An 18,478-nucleotide genomic window follows, 5' to 3' on the forward strand; every position below is an offset into this window, starting at 1 on the left:
GCGCATGCCCTCATGGGCTCCTTCCTTGTGACTTGACACTCGGTCTCGGTCAAAGTGTTGGACCTGTGTCAAAAGGCACAGCGCAGTGGAGACTCGAAGGCATATGATTGTCGCGGGATCTGAATTACGTATTAGTTTGGAGGTGTGACGGCCACAGGGTTCACGGGCTTGGCACATCCTTTGTAACTTATGGATTACTGAGGATTATGATGTAACGCGTGGATGCTTGAACAAGTACCAAGAAGAGTGGTTATGGCCTGCCATTGACTTCGATATATTTGACTTGGCCTGCCATAGTCTTTTTTTTTAGATCTTTTTATTTTTTGTTACTTTTCCCCTCGAAAAAAATTTTGGACTTGCAAATTAAAATTATGTACCCTATAGAATTAAAAAAAATACAATTTAAACATCGAAAATATACCCATTCTATATAGAGAGACAAATTGATTTTTGCACTCTAAATCCATGCTTAAGATGGCTATGTACTGGTTGACTAGTCCAATTAGTCCCCCACCTCGTTTTGTGGGTTTTCATTTCGATTGCTACTATATGGGGCAAGTTCCCAAGTTGGTTCTATTCAATTTGGTTGCTCGATTTTCCATTTCCCTGTCTATAGATGGAATTTCAAATTGATTTGGTGATGTTCCACACCCTGATCTTTTATCCAATGTTTTTTTTTCTTAGATTCCACTTTTTAAAACCATCTGAGGTGGAGTTTAACTCGTTGGACAATACCATATCCATGCTCGTGACTGGCCTTGCATGTAAAAGGAATCTGCTCAGTGTATTGTCTAAATGAGTTTTCCTCTTCGTCGTCCCCGAGAATGGGTTCCTGGAGGGTAGGGCTTTGGAAGATTCTATATAAATCTCCAGTATGTTTCAGAGGTATCCTTGCAAAATCGCTTCATTCCAAAAGTCTTCCAATCTCTGATGGATACACTGTTATAGGTCGTAGCTTTATGTTACACATTTACACTGTTAAAATTCTGAGCTGTATAGGATCGTATTGTGTCCAGCGAGGAGGCTAGGCATGCATCACACTTGAGTCATAAGTGCCCCAGTGGCTCTACAGTAGAAAGATGTAGACAAGGCACGTTTCAAAATTCCTCTTCATTATTGTGACCCGTGTTAGAAAAATTAAAAGGATAAAAGGTCATGCCTCATCTGTTACTTCAAATAAGCAACATCAATGAAGATAAAAAGCAACATCAATGAAAACAAAAATCAATTGTACATTATAATATTTCCGTATTCAAAAGGAGAGCCCAAACAAAGATAATCAAATCATCAATTAAGAATTATATTGAACGGGAAAACAAAACTAGATAAACAACTAGAAAATTAAGAAATATGGGACATCAGTTGACCAGTTGGATTTCATGGCTTTGGGGTTTTATAGAAATGTTATTTCAATAGACTAAAATAGAAAGCTCATCATTGAAATAAACAGCGCAGAGAACAATATAACAATATGCATCCTTTCATGTTGAACAAAGAAGTCCTTTTCATGGCTACACCGGAGCTTCGATAAAAGAAGATAATTTAAATAAAATACATGAGAAAATAACTCGGTGCAAATATTTCACGAGCATCAACTTAACGCAAAATATTAAAATACACAATCCTTGTATGATTAACAAAAGGTCCATATTATACTTTGTAGGAAAAAGGAAGGCCAAGTCAATGACAAGCTTCGATATATTTGAAAATCTGCCCTTTGAGAAACTTTGGTTAGATAATTTTAAAGGTTAGCAAATTGGGAATCTCACATCAGAATCTCATACGAGTTCCTAGATTTAGATTGAACCAGAACAATCCTTCATTTATATATATTATAGGTTTAATCCATATTTAAGTAATATATTCAAAAATATAAATATGTATGTCCTTCTTTAAAGGTAATAGCTAGTTTGTGGTGTGATGGGTATGTTGCCGATGTTCATTGTAACGAAGAATTTAACATTTTGTGAATGTTATTTAGTAATAAATTTTAGATGGTCTACCTTAGGAGCTAATGACCATACACTTCTGCATTATTTCATATTAGGATAGAATACCCTGCATTAGGACAAGGAGGTCGCGAGACCACCCTCCTTGACCTCAGTACTAGTAAGATCTGCCTAGCAGATAAAAATAGCAAAAACTATACTCGTTTATGAATGTGAAGTTGCAAAAGAAAATTTTATGTTAAATTCAATTGTCTACCTCAAATTTTTTATAGAATTTTATTATGTAAACAGGAACCATTACAATGGTAAAGACATATGAGCGACGACGACGTGATCGAGCAGCATCACTGTCATTAATGCCGCCACCGTTGCCATCATCATCCCCATCGCCACCACCATCACCATCGTCACCACCAAGACCATTATCAACATCAATCACCCCAGCACCAGAGTTGACCGTGATAATGAACTCATTGGAAGCCTTATTGGAGACATTAAAAGAATCAACTAAGGCTAAGACCAAAGAGGAATTTCAACCTTTAGCTACCAGTTCAGCAGAACCAAAGAATTTTGAGCCCAAAAGACCAAAAGAAGACATTTCTAGGGAGCTTCAGAAAATTAAACTCCCAGAATTCTCAGGAGGTCGAGCAGGTGAACGCGCTGAAGCATGGTTAGAAGGAATGAATAGATGCTTTAGATTAAGAGAACATTCTTCTTCGGCAAAAACAAAAATTGTTTTATTTCAATTAAAGGAAAGTGCCTTGATTTAGTGGGGAAATCTGGAAAAGCAGCTGCACCTTACATCGGATAATGTTCCTTGGGAACTATTTGAGGAAAGGTTCCGTGCAAAGTATTTACCTCCATACTTTCAACAACAGCAAGCCAAAGCCTTTCATACATTAATTCAAGGAAATAAAACAGTGGAAGAGTACGAGATAAGGTTTATGGGGCTTATAAAATACATTCACAACTTAGATTCTGATGAACGTCAAGCTGAACGCTTCATATTTGGGTTAAATCCTCGCATCAGAGCCTTGGTAAGCATGTGGAAACCATCATCAGTAGCTGAGGCGGTTGAATGTGGTTGTTATGCAAAAGAGCACCTTGGAATCAAAAAAGATATAGGGCCAGCAGAACCTTTACAATCAGGATTTCCAGGAAAGACTCCCCGAAACTTCTTCAGAGGAGGTAGCTCGAGGCCACCTTACGGTAACAGGTTTACCCCAAGAAATATAGGAACAAGAGCTCCCATGGCAATAAACACTATAGCCGCGGAATCATCAAACACCAGTCCATGGACATCTCGAGGGACTGCCAGTAGAGGAAGAAATTCGAGAGGAATCAACATGAGAGGACGAAGCTCGTTCTCTAGAAATTCACGTCCTGATTCAAGAGGATCAACGCAGCTTAATTGTTGGGGATGTGGGGGACCACATTTTCAACTTGATTGTCCAGAAGTTTCGTCAAATATATTGCATCTGACTGGAAAGGAACCAATATCAAACAATCGAGGTAATCATAGAATTCATGCAGTAGTCAGCAACGACCAGGTAGCACATCAATCCACTGTAGTGGAATCTTCAGGTATTATCATTGGTATAAAACTCAAAATCTTATTTGATACTGGTGCCACAGATAGTTTCATTTCGTCATATGCATTAAACAAATGTGGGTTGGCAGCTCGCAGACAAAATGATTTCAAATAGGTGGAAATGGCCTCAAGAGAACTCTAATCCGTGGGCTTAAGTGTGGATCAATGCAAAATTGACGTAGGGGTCTGTACGACTAAACTAAAGGTTTATGTCACAGCCTTGGGAACTTATGATCTTATCATAGGTATGGATTGGCTAGAAGCTCATCAAACTTGGGTAGACTGTTATGGGAAAAGAATTCTAGGTATAAATGGTGAAGGAGAAGTAATCCAAATTCAAGGAATCAAGAGGAAGGTATCTTTACGCTACATATCAGCAATGAAAATGAAGCGTTGTTTAAGGAAAGGTTGTCAGGCTTATGTAATTCAAGAAGTAAGCGAAGAAAAAAGACCATCCTTAGGACAATATCCGGTGTTAGCCGAATTCCCGGAAGTATTTCCAAAAGAACTACCAGGATTACCCCCAGTAAGAGAGCTGGATCTCTCTATTGAATTAAAACCAAGTACCCAATCGATCTCTAAAAATGCCTTATAGAATGACAGCTCCAGAACTTCAAGAATTGCAAATTCAATTGAAGGAACTACTGGATATAGGGCATATTTGGCCCAGTATATCACCTTGGGGCGCTCCTGTAATTTTTGTGAAGAAGAAAGATGGATCTTTAAGATTATGCATAGATTATCGAGACTTGAATCGAGCTACAGTAAAGAATCAATACCCTATGCCTCGAATCGATGATCTTTTCAATCAAATGAAAGGAGCTTCTGTCTTTTCAAAAATTGATCTTCGATCAGGCTATCATCAGCTAAGGATTTCTGAAAACGATATTTCTAAGACTGCATTCCGGACACGTTTTGGACATTATGAATTTACTGTGGTACCATTTGGATTAACAAATGCACCAGCAGTATTCATGAATCTTATGAACAATGTTTTCCGCAAATATCTTGATCAATTTGTACAAGTCTTTTTAGATGATATTCTCATCTATTCCAAGAATAAGAAAGAGCATGAAGATCATTTACGGATAGTATTGTCCTGCCTTAGAGAACGTCAGTTGTATGGAAAACTATCCAAGTGTTCATTCTTTCAGGAAATGATTCATTATTTAGGTCATATCATATCAGGTGAAGGGATTTCAGTAGATCCTGAGAAGGTAAAAGCGATCATGGAATGGCCAATACCAAAAAATGCACATGAGATACGAAGCTTTATGGGTTTAGCCGGTTATTACCGAAGATTTGTGGAGGGATTCTCCAAAATCGCAAAGCCGATTACAACCCTTCAGCGTAAAGGTGTTAAGTATGAATGGACTGAGGAATGTAATAAAGCATTCTCTGAACTCAAAAGACTACTCACCAGTGCACCAATCCTAAGAGTCCCTGATATGGACAAAGATTTTACGGTATGTACTGATGCATCCAAACAAGGGCTGGGTGCAGTGTTGATGCAGGATAGAGGAGTGATAGCATATGCTTCCAGAAAGTTAAAACCTCATGAAGAACTCTATGCTACTCACGATTTAGAATTAGCCGTTGTGGTGCTAGCTTTAAAAATTTGGAGACACTATCTAGTGGGACGAAGTTTTACATTTAAAAGAAACCATCAAAGTCTACAATATTTGTTCACCCAGAGAGACTTAAATGCCAGACAAAGGCGATGGAGTGAATTCCTAAGTGAATATGACTTCGGAATATCATACATTAAGGGAAAAGAAAATGTGGTAGCAGACGCTTTAAGCAGAAGACCTCGGATATTTTCTCTCATACTCATTAAAGTAGACTTAAGACAACGAGTACTGGAACATCTTATAAAAGATAGCTAGTATTTAAAGGTGAGATCGAGTCTTGAGGGTAAAAAGCCAAAAGAATCTAAATTTGAGGGATATGAATTAGAAAACGATGGAATCTTACGATTCCATGGAAGGATGTATATTCCTGATAATAAGGATCTTCGAGACACTATCCTTGGGGAAGCCCACAAAGCAGTATATTGTGCACATCCTGGAGTAGGGAAAATGTATGCGGATACCAAGAAACTCTTCTTCTGGTCAGGCATGAAACGTGATATCACTCAATTTGTTGCAAAATGTTTGGAATGTCAGCAAGTAAAAGCAGATCATTGTCACCCAGCAGGTCTCTTACGACCTCACGACATTCCTATGTCTAAATGGGAGATCATATCTATGGATTTTATCACTGGGCTACCTCATACTTCTCAAAGACACATTGCCATTTTGGTAGTAGTGGATAAATTAACAAAAAACGCCCATTTCATTCCCGTAAGAGATACTTACGATGTTGCTGACGTAGCTTGGGTATTCATAAATGAAGTTATCAGATTTCATGGAGTACCTAAGAAGATTATATCCGATAGAGATTCGTGATTCACTTCTAGATTCTGGAATTGTATGCAGACAGCCTTAGGAACTCAACTAAATTTAAGCACTGCTTACCATCCTGAGACTGATGGGCAAACAGAAAGAGTAAATCAAGTACTTGAAGACATGTTGCGAATGTATGTTATGGATCAGCAATCACACTGGGAAAAGTATTTACCCTTAGTCGAATTCGCATACAATAACAGTTACCACAGTTCGATTGGAATGCCTCCATTTGAAGCATTATACGACAGACCTTGCAGAACACCGTTAAGTTGGGACAGGTTAGAAGATTGAGTGATAATAGGACCAGAATTAATCCATGAAATGGAAGAACAGGTAAGACAAATTAGACAACGATTAAAGGAAGCACAGGATAGACAAAAGAGTTATGCTGATGCTCACAGAACTGATAGGAGGTATGAAGTAGGGGATCAGGTTTTCATCCGCATCAAACCGAATAAAAGTACTATTCAATTCGGAAAAGGGACAAAGTTGTCACCCCGATTTATTGGACCATTTAAAGTCGTGGAAAGAGTTGGACCTGTTGCCTATCGTCTTGCCCTGCCACCTCACCTGCATAGAATTCATAATGTGTTTCATGTTTCTATATTAAGACATTATATCGCTGATCAATCTCATAACCTTCAATGGAAGGAATTGCATGTATCGGACGAGGGAGTCGTATCGGTCGAACCATTACGTATTTTGGAACGTAGGGTTCGACACCTCAGGAATCGCTTGGTGGACCAAGTTAAGGTCCAATGGGACAAATATAGTCCTGGATCAACTACTTGGGAAAATACAGAGGACATATGTCAAAGATACCCTAATCTATGTCAATTTTGAAGAACTTTAAACTATGTTTATTATATATTTACTTCACTGCAATCAGAGACTCAGAACCATTTTGAATGATTATATATAAATGTGAAATTTTGTTTAACTTCTGTTGGTACATGGATACCAAAACGATATATGTTGTTGATCTTACTAAATTATAGTTGTCAAAGTAAAGTTTAAGACAGTTAAATGATTTTACTTCTGATAGGAATTAAGATATTAAAAATCTGTTTTATTTGTACATGTCAATATGATCAATGGAATAGAAATCAGGGAATAATTACATTTTAAATGAAAGTCAAACGACATGCATAGAATATGGCAAAATATGTTATATTGAAGTGACATATGTGAATAAGACATGAGTTATTTTGAATATGTTGATGCACATTTTACGAATGCATGGATAAGTGTATGATTGTAGATAATAAACAGTTACCGAGATGACCACGTGATGACAGAACCTCAGAACAATTAAAGCTCAAAGTGATTCTATGATAGGGTATCAGCCCTAATTCTACAGGGAGGGGTGGAGGTGTTGCCCACCTTTTATCCTCCGAACCCTGGAGTCATGGAAGGACTGTGCGAATCACGCTCCCCTAGACGTGTGATGATGACTGCCGGATGCCTACTTGGAATTAGGTCGGTATAACCGACGCTGTCACCTTAGAGTTTATGAATGGTTAGATCAGTAAAACTGACGCCATGGCATACTCTAGTAGAGGACGGATAGGATTGGAGCGGAAGAGATTAGGAAGGATAGGATGATTTTAGAATAGCTTGGGAACCTGGATAGGGCATGGCATGACCATTAAAATCATAAACCTAAAACACTAATTTTATAGTCTCTTTATATTAAAATAAAAATTTTTAACCTTGGTTTACAAACCTAAGAAAGGTGCACTAATTACTATCATAAGTAATCAGATAAAATAAAAACTCTATCTTCGGGACGAAGTTTTTCTGAAGGGGGAGTGTATGTAACGACCCATATATAAATACAAAGAATGCAAGCATAATAGCAGGTATACGGTACATGCATATGATAGCTACATATGCATGTGTCGCATACACCGCACTAGTATTTTATACTAAATCTATTATAAGTGCTAAATACCATGACACTTCTTGGAATGGAAGTTCTATTCATTCATCAATATTGTGTAATGTATGGTTAGATCAAAGAGGACTATATGTATATTATATGCTCCAGAATATTGATGAAATTATATTAATAAATTAATAAAATAAATGTTAAATATTAATATAAATAATCAATTAAAAGGGGATCCAAGTATTAAGTTTATAATGCTATATTTAAAACAAATATATATATAAAACAATGTAATATGTTAAAAATATATATAACATTATAATGCTTAATGATACATGAATATACAAATGTAATGGTCATATTAAAAGAATAAGTAATAAATATCATATGGTTTAAAAATAAAGGCGTAATGTAATGGTCATATTAAAAGAACAATTAATAAATATCATATGGTTTAAAACATAAAGGGTATTCATTCACGACTGGAAAGGAGACCAGGAAGGGATGCGTAAGCACAGGCGTGTCCTCTGTCGGGAGAGCGGTGGCTGTAGATGGAAGGGCGGCCACCGCCAAGCCAGAGCATAAAAACCACGGGACATGGAATTCGGAAGGACACAAAAACCAGAGGGAAGAATTCGGAAGGAGAAGGGAATCAGCCATAGGAAGAGCTTGAGAGTTCTGAGGTTCTGGGCACGGGGGAACAATCAACTTCTGTTAAGAAGCTTACTGGATTGAGCAGCTAGGCTCTGCTCAGTCTGGCTGGGTGGATTCGGTCTCTCGGTAAGTATAGCAGCATAGTCGGAGGCATCTTCAACTGCAGGAGTACAGATAGGTACCTCAACAGTCCCGTTAATTGATTTTGTCAGGTTTCTGTTGAAAATGTTACAGGTCATGCTTTAAATCCCTTATTGTTTTCCTTACACCTGTTTACGGCCCCTACACATTAGCAGCGTGACAAGAGGTGGTGTAGAGATAGGGTGTTGCTTCAGTGGGTTGTAGCGCTAAAATACATTTCTTGCTAAGAGGGAGTGTTGATTTTTGTAGCATCGGGTGTGTTCTAGCCACAACTTTATGGAGAGGCTAGAATACATGTATTCTCCAAAACCCAAAAACTATTTTTGGAAATTCCACTTAGAGATGACTTAATTAAAATAATTAATCGTTTTTTAATGTTTCATAAGTCTAAACTTAGGAAATCTGATTAATTAAAGGGTATTAATTAAGTCATCGTGAGAATCTTCTAGAAGAAGACATGGATCAGGTTCTAGTTAATCTTAGCCATCGATTATGTTTTAATCTTGGCCGTTGATGTCTCAACGAGATATTATAAGAAGAAATTCAATGGGGTTTGGAGAACACAGTTGAGGAGCAAGGAATTCGATATTGCTGGGAAATTGAACTCCAGAGTAGCAGCTGTGTGTTTCCGGTGTTGAATTTTCTAAGTCTATCGGTTACAAAATTAATCTGTATTCTATTGGTTTATTTCTTCTACTTGTTTAAATTCGAACAAGTTATTTAATACATTTAAATACCGAAATAAACACAATACAGTCACAACATCTACAGATCATCAACTGAAAGAAAACAAGCACACAAGTGACACCGTTATTTTTGGACAAACGTCCCCGGAAAAATCCAATGCGGGAAAACTGGTGCAGCTATTCAGAGGGTTATATTATTATGCAGTATTTCTGAGTACAACTGGGTGCCTAACCGGCTCACCCGACAGAGAAAAATACACGGCAACAATACCTCTATATTCGGAAATAGGTATTCAGAAAACTTGTCCCATGAAACCCTCTCCGACATAACTAAAGCTCAGCAATGGCCCTTCTGGCCTTTGCGTCAGCCTCCTACTGACCCGCGTCAGCCCCAGGACCCTCTGCGTCAACCCTCTGAGGCACTGTGCAGCCTCTGGGACCCTCTGCGTCACTCCAACAACCTCTGCGTAGATGATGCAGTCCCTTTGGCCTTTGCGCTGTCTTTGCTAGGCTCTGCATAGCTTGGACTGGCTGCTGCTCTCCCTCTCTCTACTTCTGCACTGGTCTCTCAGTATTATCTTTGCCTCTCTGCCTCGTACTCACTGCCCCTCACTGTTGATCACTGATTCAACTTTTCTTAGGAACCCCGCTCTAGCAAAATGAATGACTGATCACTCTGGTGTCTTCCAACTGACCCTCAAGCCTCCTCTTATACTTTTCTCGTTGGTCCTTCAACGACCGAGATTAAATCTCTAATCAACGGCTAAGATTAGATTTGGATTGATCCATGACTTTTGGAACCTTCTAACCCAATTTTATATTAATACCCATTAATATTTTATTTTTCCTAAGTTTAGACTTAGGAACTTCATTAAACATATTAATTATTTTAATATCTCCCAAACTGGGTATAATCTGTCCAAACCATTTCTGGGTCTTGGAGATCTCATGTGCTTTAGCCTCTCCACCAATTTGCATGGCCATAGCATATCTGATGCTACCCCAAATCAACACTCCCTCTTAGCGAGGACTGTGCTCTAGTAATACTCTTCACTGAGCATCACACTGATTATCCGGCACCAGTACCTGTGTTGATGCTAGGCCTCTCCGCCCAACATCCTCTGCACTGTTGCATCCTGTACTGCTGCCCATGGCTCTGCTACTGCCACTGCTGCATCTGTACGGGAGCTCCCTCTACATCCGTGCTGCTGCTGGTCCATCCTCCCAACACTGCATCGGCACTGCATCCCCCTCTCATCATGCTGCATCGTGTTACTACATACTGCTACTGCACTGCAACTCAGTTACTGAGAAGTAAGTAACTGATCCACCCAACTTTTGACATCCTTGTCAGGCTAGAAACACTCTTGATGCTGAAGCTCTCTTTGTCGTTAACAAGTGCTCCCTCTATTGGCCTCTGCGCTACTGCAACAACTCCCTGCATGTAATACCGTTGAACACCTCTCTGTGCCATCATCGTGTTACTGCATACTGCTACTGCACTGCAACTCAGTTACTAAGAAGTAAGTAACTGATCCACCCAACTTTTGACATCCTTGTCAGGCTAGAAACACTCTCGATGTTGAAGCTCTCTTTGTCGTTAACAAGTGCTCCCTCTATTGGCCTCTGCGCTACTGCAACAACTCCCTGCATGTAATACCGTTGAACACCTCTCTGTGCCATCCTACACTGGTACAACACTCTCGTGCCTCTGGCATTGTTACAGCCTGCTAGCCTCGCGCTGCCTGGGGACCCCTGCATTGTAGCACTCTCTGCCGCCTCATCCGCATTCGTCTCTACCGACATCCGCTAGTCTTGCTACTCCTCTTCGGGGCCCCTATAGCAAGGTATAATCCAAGAGGTTGGGTACCTCAAGGATCCTGCCCCTCATTGCTTATAGTCCTCCTGACTATAGCTTGATGTCTCCCCAGTTCTTCTCAAGTGGCACATGACCACTCATGGCACAATTGTCATCCTCCTCGACTTCTTTCTTCGCCTTTGTTGGCGCTTCCTTCAAGTCAAAAGCCTCTCCCTTACTCTTCTTCCTCAGACATTGGTTCACATAGTGACCCAGTTACCCACAATGGAAGCACTTGACCTTGGAGAGGTCCTTCTTCTTCCTCTTCTCCTGCTTTCCCGCAGATGCTAGAGCCGCATCCTCTTCCTCTTCCTTCTTGATCCTGACCCCTTTGCCACTACTTCCCGCCTTGGTCAGTCATCTGATCTCCTCTTGACGAAGAGTTGCTCACAGTTCTTCCCAATCCAAAAGACTCGTCCTGCCCAGTATGCTGTGGACAAATGTCTCCCAATCCTCGGAGACTGCATTAAGTGCGGTCCTTACCTTCAACTCCTGATTCGGCACGGCCCCTGTGGAAGTCAGTTGGTCATGGATCTCCTTCAACCGACCGAGGAAGACATCTATCTGCTCTCTCTTCTGTATCCGGTATGACCTTAGCTGATTCTCCAGGAGCATCTTCCTCTGCACGGATTATGCTGGTACAATGTCTTCAAAGTGTCCCACATCTCTTTTGCCATTTCCTTCTCGACAATATGTGGGACCACATGATCCTTGACCCCATCAAGGATGATACACTTTTTCTTAGCCATTGCCTCCTTGTACCTTTCATTAGCTACCGGGTCAACTGTGATAGCCATCACTCTCAAGGCAAAGCCCTTGATACGATGTCTGTCTAGAATGGACAAGATCTTTGCCTTCCAGACCAAAAATTTGGACACTCCGTCCAGCCTGTCCTGATCTCTCAGCTCATTCATGATCATCTCGCTGCTCTTCTGTCGACTCGTCCGAGTCTCTCTACTTCCAGCCTGGAAGTTCTCTGTTTGACTCCTGTTGAGTCTCTCTACTTCTCGCCTGGAAGTTCTCCGTTTGACTCTTGCTGAGTCTCTCTACTTCCCATCTGGAAGTTCTCGGTTCGACGACTCCAAGTTTGTCTACTTCCGTCTAGAAGTTCTCTTCTAGACTTCCTCTGAGTCCCGATTTCCCTCCTGGAAATCCTTCTGCCAATTGTCAAGTTGCTCCTCTCCAATTGTCTACGCACTGCAACATTGATCTGGATTCGTTGGCTAGAAATCCACCTCGGCAGCAACTCCCACTACCTTGGTCTTGCCCTATTAGGTACTGTTCTAACCACATTACCCCACCAGCTTCGCTCTCACAAACTGCCCACAACTTCCTTCACCCCAACAACTGAAGGATTGAGCCTCTTGGCCCTGCGCAATCCCATCACCGACAAAACAACTCCCTCAGCCAACTGTGTCAGCCCTCCCGGCCTCTGCCTGGCTCTGCGTGAGCCTCTCTCTGCCCTCCTCAGCCTCTGCGCTAGCCTCTCTCTGGCCCGGATTGATGACACAGTCCTTTTGCGTCAACCCTTCCTCTGTTGCTTTTGCAAGGATCAGCTTTTGTCACTCTGGATAGTTGATTCTGCTACAAATGCTCTGCTAAGCTGATGCCTTGAGCTTTCCTGTGATCTGTAACGACGCTCCGATACCATGTTGAATATTCTAAGTCTATCGTTAGAAAATTAATTTGTATTCTGCTGGTTTATTTCTTCTACTTGTTTAAATTCAAAAAATTTATTTAATACATTTAAATACCGAAATAAACACAATACAGTCACAACATCTATAGATCATCAATTGAAAGAAAACAAGCATACAAGTGACACCTTATTTTTGGACAAATGTCCCCGAAAAAACCCAATGCGGGAAAACCAGTGCAGCTATTCAGAGGGTTATATTATTATGCAGTCTTTCTGAGTACAATTGAGTGCCTAATCGGCTCACCCGACAAAGAAAATAGATGACAACAATACCTCTATATTTGGAAATAGGTATTCAGAAAACTTGTCCCACAGAACCCTCTCCGGCACAACTGAAGCTCAGCGCTGGCCCTTTTGGCCTCTGCGTCAACCTCTTGTTGACCTGTGTCAGCACTAGAACCCTCCATGTCAGCCCTCTAAGGCATTGCGCAGCCTCTGGGACCCTTTGCGTCACTCGAGCAGCCTCTGCGTGGATGATGCAGTCCCTCTGGCCTCTGCATTGTCTCTGTTGGGCTCTGCATAGCCTGGACTGGTTGTTGCTCTTGCTCTCTCTGCTTCTGCACTGGTCTCTCAATACTGTCTCTGCCTTGTACTCACTGCCCCTCGCTATCGATCACTGATTCAACTTTGCTTAGGAACCCTGCTCTAACAAAATGAATGACTGATCACTCTGGTGTGTCTTCCAACTGACCCTCAGGCCTCCTCTTATACTTTTCTCGTAGGTCCTTCAACGACCGAGATTATATCTCTAATCAATGGCTAAGATTAGATTTGGCTTGATCCATGACTTTTGGAACCTTCTAACCCAGTTTTATATTAATACCCATTAATATTTTTTTTTCCTAAGTTTAGACTTAGGAACTCCATTAAAAATATTAATTATTTTAATATCTTCCAAACTGGGTACAATTTGTCCAAACCATTTTTGGGCCCTGGAGATCTCATGTGCTTTAGCCTCTCCAAGAATTTTCATGGCTAGAGCACATCCGATGCTACCCCAAATCAACATCGAGAGATGATTCAGTAGTTTCGAAGTATTGATAGGGGTAGGGATAGTAAGGCCGGAAGGAAGTTTTTCCAGTCCGGTGAGTGCATAGAAGAGAGACAATGTATTCCACATAGAGGTTGACGCAGTGCAGAGAGCCAACGCGGAGCTTTAGAGGGAGATTCGTATTTTTTTGTGGAGAAGTCGAGATTCAGTGGCAGGAGCTAGAGTGGGGGAGCCCAGAGGCCAGAAGATCGAGAATCCAAAGCAGCAATTGATCAACAGAGTGAGAGAGACGCTGGTCCAAGCAAGGCTGACGCAGATCTTCATAGTGTGACACAGAGGCAACAAGGAGCAACTCATCTTGAGCTAAGGTCAGTGTCGGATCACCGGTGGAAGTGAGATTTTTCTCACTAGACTTCTGTCAGTCATTTTCTCTGTATGGAAAGCTAGATTTGAGCTTCCATAGATTTGTACTCAGATTTACTACTGCATAATAATAAAACCCTCAGTTGCTGCACCAGTTTTCCCAAGTTGGGTTTTTCCGGGGACATTGGTCCAAAAATAACAATGTTTATTGTGTGTGTGCATCTATTCTTCCAGTGTTTTTATTTCTTTTGTAGTATTGTATTTGTGAAGGCTGCAATGTATATGTTTCGATATTTGCCGTAGGGAACTGCAAGTAATTTGTTTGATTAATTTAACAAATAAAAGAAACATTATCAGTTGCTTCAGTAGGATTTGGGGTTTTCCGAAATTTTCACAATGTAATGTCTTCTGTCCATGGCCTCTTGTTCAACTTATGGTGGGATGTTGAAATTAATGGTGTTATCTTCACATTTGGACATGGCTGACATTATTTATAAGTATTACATTTCTAGGTTTTTCTAAGGCTGACCTAGTCAACTCAATGTAGGCTCATAATCCGTCCTTGGATAAAGTGGCTTACCTCTTTAGTTGTGTATGATTACACATATCCTATTGGTGTTTTTATATATTGTGATTATTGTAATCATTCATTGAATTCTTATACAAGTAATTTAGATTAGGGGCACCATAAATTATTGCACTCTGTTGTTCTTGGTTTGATTTATCTTGTGCTTGGATTATTTCTCTCTAATACACTTGTCCTTGGGTTTATTTCTCTCTCTACGGCTGCGCCTCTCTTGGCTAATCTAGAACTGTTTATCACTTATTTATTGCAAAATTTTGGTTGGTTTTGCTTCTGTTCAATTGAATCAATTCTCTTGCTAATGCTAGTAAAACTCAAAAATGTTAATGAGAATGAGTTGATTTAGGAGAATCTCTGTTGTAATCTGAACTATGTCTTGTATGCTTGTTTGTCGTTTATGTTTAGAGATTCATTGCTGTAAAACTGTGTGGTGTAATCCAAGCACGAGGCCCTTCTGTCACAGTGCTCAACATGTTGTGCCAGTAAGGATTCTGATTGATTGATGACATTTGTGAATTTGGACAGCCCCAATTGTTGACAAAATTACATAGTACATGAAGACAGTTGTACTAAGATATAAAACGTCAATTAAGCATATCATTTCCCTTTTATTACAGTTGGACTTGACAATGGATATAAACAATCCGACCCATAGATTTGTCTATGTTGCCAGCTAAAATGCATATTAGAGGAATGGAAACAAAACATTTGCCGCAAATTCACTCATAAAGGGCTGTTGTTATTTATGAGTGAAATTGTGCTTGCTTTGTACTTTAATACCTTGGCTTTACACACTGGTTTTCTATGCTATTTAGAGTTCATGAACAGTAAAATATATTCTTTTGTCAGTCAGTATATTTGCATTATTTAAGTGAGAGCAGTTGCAGGGAACATCCAGTTAACTTAAGATAACAGGGACAATATTTTTGTGCAATGTTAATGCAAATAAAAAGTTTCCAATCTGATTATCTTGTCAAATATGTATGATGTGCAGATTTGGATAGCGCTCTATGGTGTTTTGACAGCTATTGCAGTGAGTGTGATAAGTTGAATATTCTGGCCCTTATATAGACTTCCATGATCTTTACAGAAAATTTTGATATTGCAGATGGAGAAACTTATGTTTCTTCATAGAAATTAGTTAATACTTTTTGGTAGTGGAAGTCAACTAGATTAATTTTTTAATGGGACAAAAAGTTTAGCATGGAAATTTAACATCTTCAAAACTTAGATTTTGAGTAAACAACATTTCCTCAGAATTTGTTTTTAAGTGCTCTTATGAGCCTATATTACATTAAATTGAAATAAGTTATGGATAATTTGATGTCTCTGATGCTATACTATCAGCTTTTTCTTTGTATTATAACATGAGATCTGCACAAGCTTGTCTGCATCTATATTACAGGAATGTCAAACTGGGTATTGTGATGCTCTGGTTTTGGAAAATTAACAAGTTTGACAAATCAATGCTAATTACTTAAACAGTGATATTTGAAAATGTAATTTACCAATTTAATACACAGCGCATACTTGGCTTTCGCTTTTGAAGTCGATCCCAGGCTGTCGTCGCTCCAAATTTTCTCCTGTTACTAAAATGACCAAATCCTCCCTGCCAAACTAGGCACAACTTTGGTATCCAACTCCAGAATACTTCACAATTGAAGAACTTTGGCCCCTGTGCCCAAAAGCTTCAAGAACAATTGTTCAGTTTCCCAGTTCTGATTGACTTTTCTTCCTCACTACACTAACCTTCCCTGCCAATCCCCTTCCTCTTCCTTTTTGCCTTTCTCATATAGAGTTTCTCTTCTGTCTTCCCCCCCCCAAACGGTGGCCGCCTTGCCTCTCCGTTCAATTAATTAAGCGGATAAGGGATAACGTTAGTCGGTTACCAACATACATCTATCACCTGTGCTGTACGTAGCTTGAGGGGCCAAGTTGATTTTGTATTTATATTTTGAAATTTTAAAACAAAATAATATATAACATTTGTTTATAACTTTATTAATTTGTATTTCTATTTAGAAATTTTATAATATGTAACCTTTGTTTATAACTCTATTAATTTGTATTTCTTTATTATATTTATAAATTTCTAATATTTTGTAAAGTTCTTAATGGAAAACTAACAGTGATAATCAGGCGAATGTAACAAATTCAACACAATAAAAATCTACATAGATTAGAGAACTAGAAATGAGCCAGAAACACGCCAAAATGGGCCAATTTTATTATATACCTGAAGGAGTACAAAATAAATTGGAATGAGTGCAGTTGGGCTTGATCAAAGCAAGCTACAAGCCCCAGGTGGATGAATATCAGCTGCCCAAATGATGCAGGAAGCTCCCCAACAAATGATTGCACTGGCCCTTGAAGAAGTACACTGCTGGCTGAGTTGGGACCCCTGTTTGACTCTTCAAATCTGCCCAACAAATTTTGCCAAATTATTTATAAGGTCCTTGTCAAAAACCCAAAAAAACTCAGAAAGGGTTTTGGCCAATTCTACCAACCATTCGCGACCAAAAATTTCAGCTTTCTCCTCCCATTGGCTGCCAGACAATTCTGTTGTTTGGAGCACCAAACTTCTCCAAAAATTCTGCAAAATTAGGAGCCAACTCCTTGACCTTTGATTGTCAAAACCCATAAATGTTTTGGGATAATCCCTACCTCTCGGAATTACCCAAAATTGGTGCTACGCCCTCCTCAGTAAAAACTACGTCCCCAGTGGCTCTATTTGCTGCAAAGTCTCCTTATTTATGCTCAATTTGCAATTGGAATGATCTAGGAAATTTTCCCAGATGTAGGGGAGTGGTTTAACATCAAATCCCGACAGAAGATAGCTGAACCCAGCTCCACAAAAACGTTGTCTAGTGACCCCCTGCGCAGGCCCTAGGAAGATAAATTCATTCCCCTCAATAGTAGTCACCTCCAGCTCTAAAAATTTCCACAAAGGCTCCGCTCTCCCTCAAGCAACTCCACTGATTTTCTCTCGACAAAATACCCTCAGAAGCTAGCTGAAATAACTTAATAAGTGGTACGATTTCTCTACTGCGTCCTCTCTGGAACACGAATTGGCTGAAGGAATTTGTTGAAGTGTGATGTAATACTCCACAACCCTCTCACCAAAGTAGTAATAGCTTGCCTTCCTAGGGTGACACTCCAAGTCGACTGAAAGAAGGGTGAATTCTCCCCTTGGAGAACTCTGTGCTAAGCAACACTAGTGATCCAGCTAAACAACTTGAGCAACAAAGGAAATAGATGAATGCACAAAAGACCCCAGTAACTTCTATGCTCCTATTTATAATTTCTTCTTGCCTCCTCATGTGGGTCCCTCCATCCAATATTTCGACCTCCTTCCCTTAGCAATTCGATTCTCCTAAGGGGTTCGAATTCCCCTTTTTGGGTGGCCCCACATCCCACTATCAATTTAATCTTTTTTTTTTCTCTAATGTTGGTGGCCTTCATCTCTCCAAAAATTAAGTGGGGACCCCCTCCACCCACTTTTCTTATGTTTACATGCCAAAATATTTCATAACATCCAATTGCAAAAATAGAAACTCATCTTAGCAAAATTAATTTAATTGGGGACATTACAGTCCTCCCCACCAAAAATTGCTTGTCCTCAAGC

General features: G+C 39.9%; 1 protein-coding gene across 1 annotated transcript in view; it reads left to right on the forward strand.

Annotated features, from left to right (window-relative positions):
- LOC149192733 (uncharacterized) overlaps positions 1-18,478 on the forward strand; it is a 515,238-nt gene that overhangs the window by 191,276 nt on the left and 305,484 nt on the right. The window contains exon 4 of the mRNA XM_089406449.1: positions 15,848-15,886. Coding sequence (XP_089262575.1) covers positions 15,848-15,886 — 39 coding nt within the window. The remainder of the gene's footprint in view (positions 1-15,847; positions 15,887-18,478) is intronic.

The sequence above is a fragment of the Pinus tabuliformis genome, chromosome 2_2 (assembly GCF_031772625.1).
Source record: "Pinus tabuliformis cultivar Carrire ecotype Pingquan chromosome 2_2, CPIR1, whole genome shotgun sequence".
In the NCBI taxonomy this organism is placed as follows: domain Eukaryota; kingdom Viridiplantae; phylum Streptophyta; class Pinopsida; order Pinales; family Pinaceae; genus Pinus; species Pinus tabuliformis.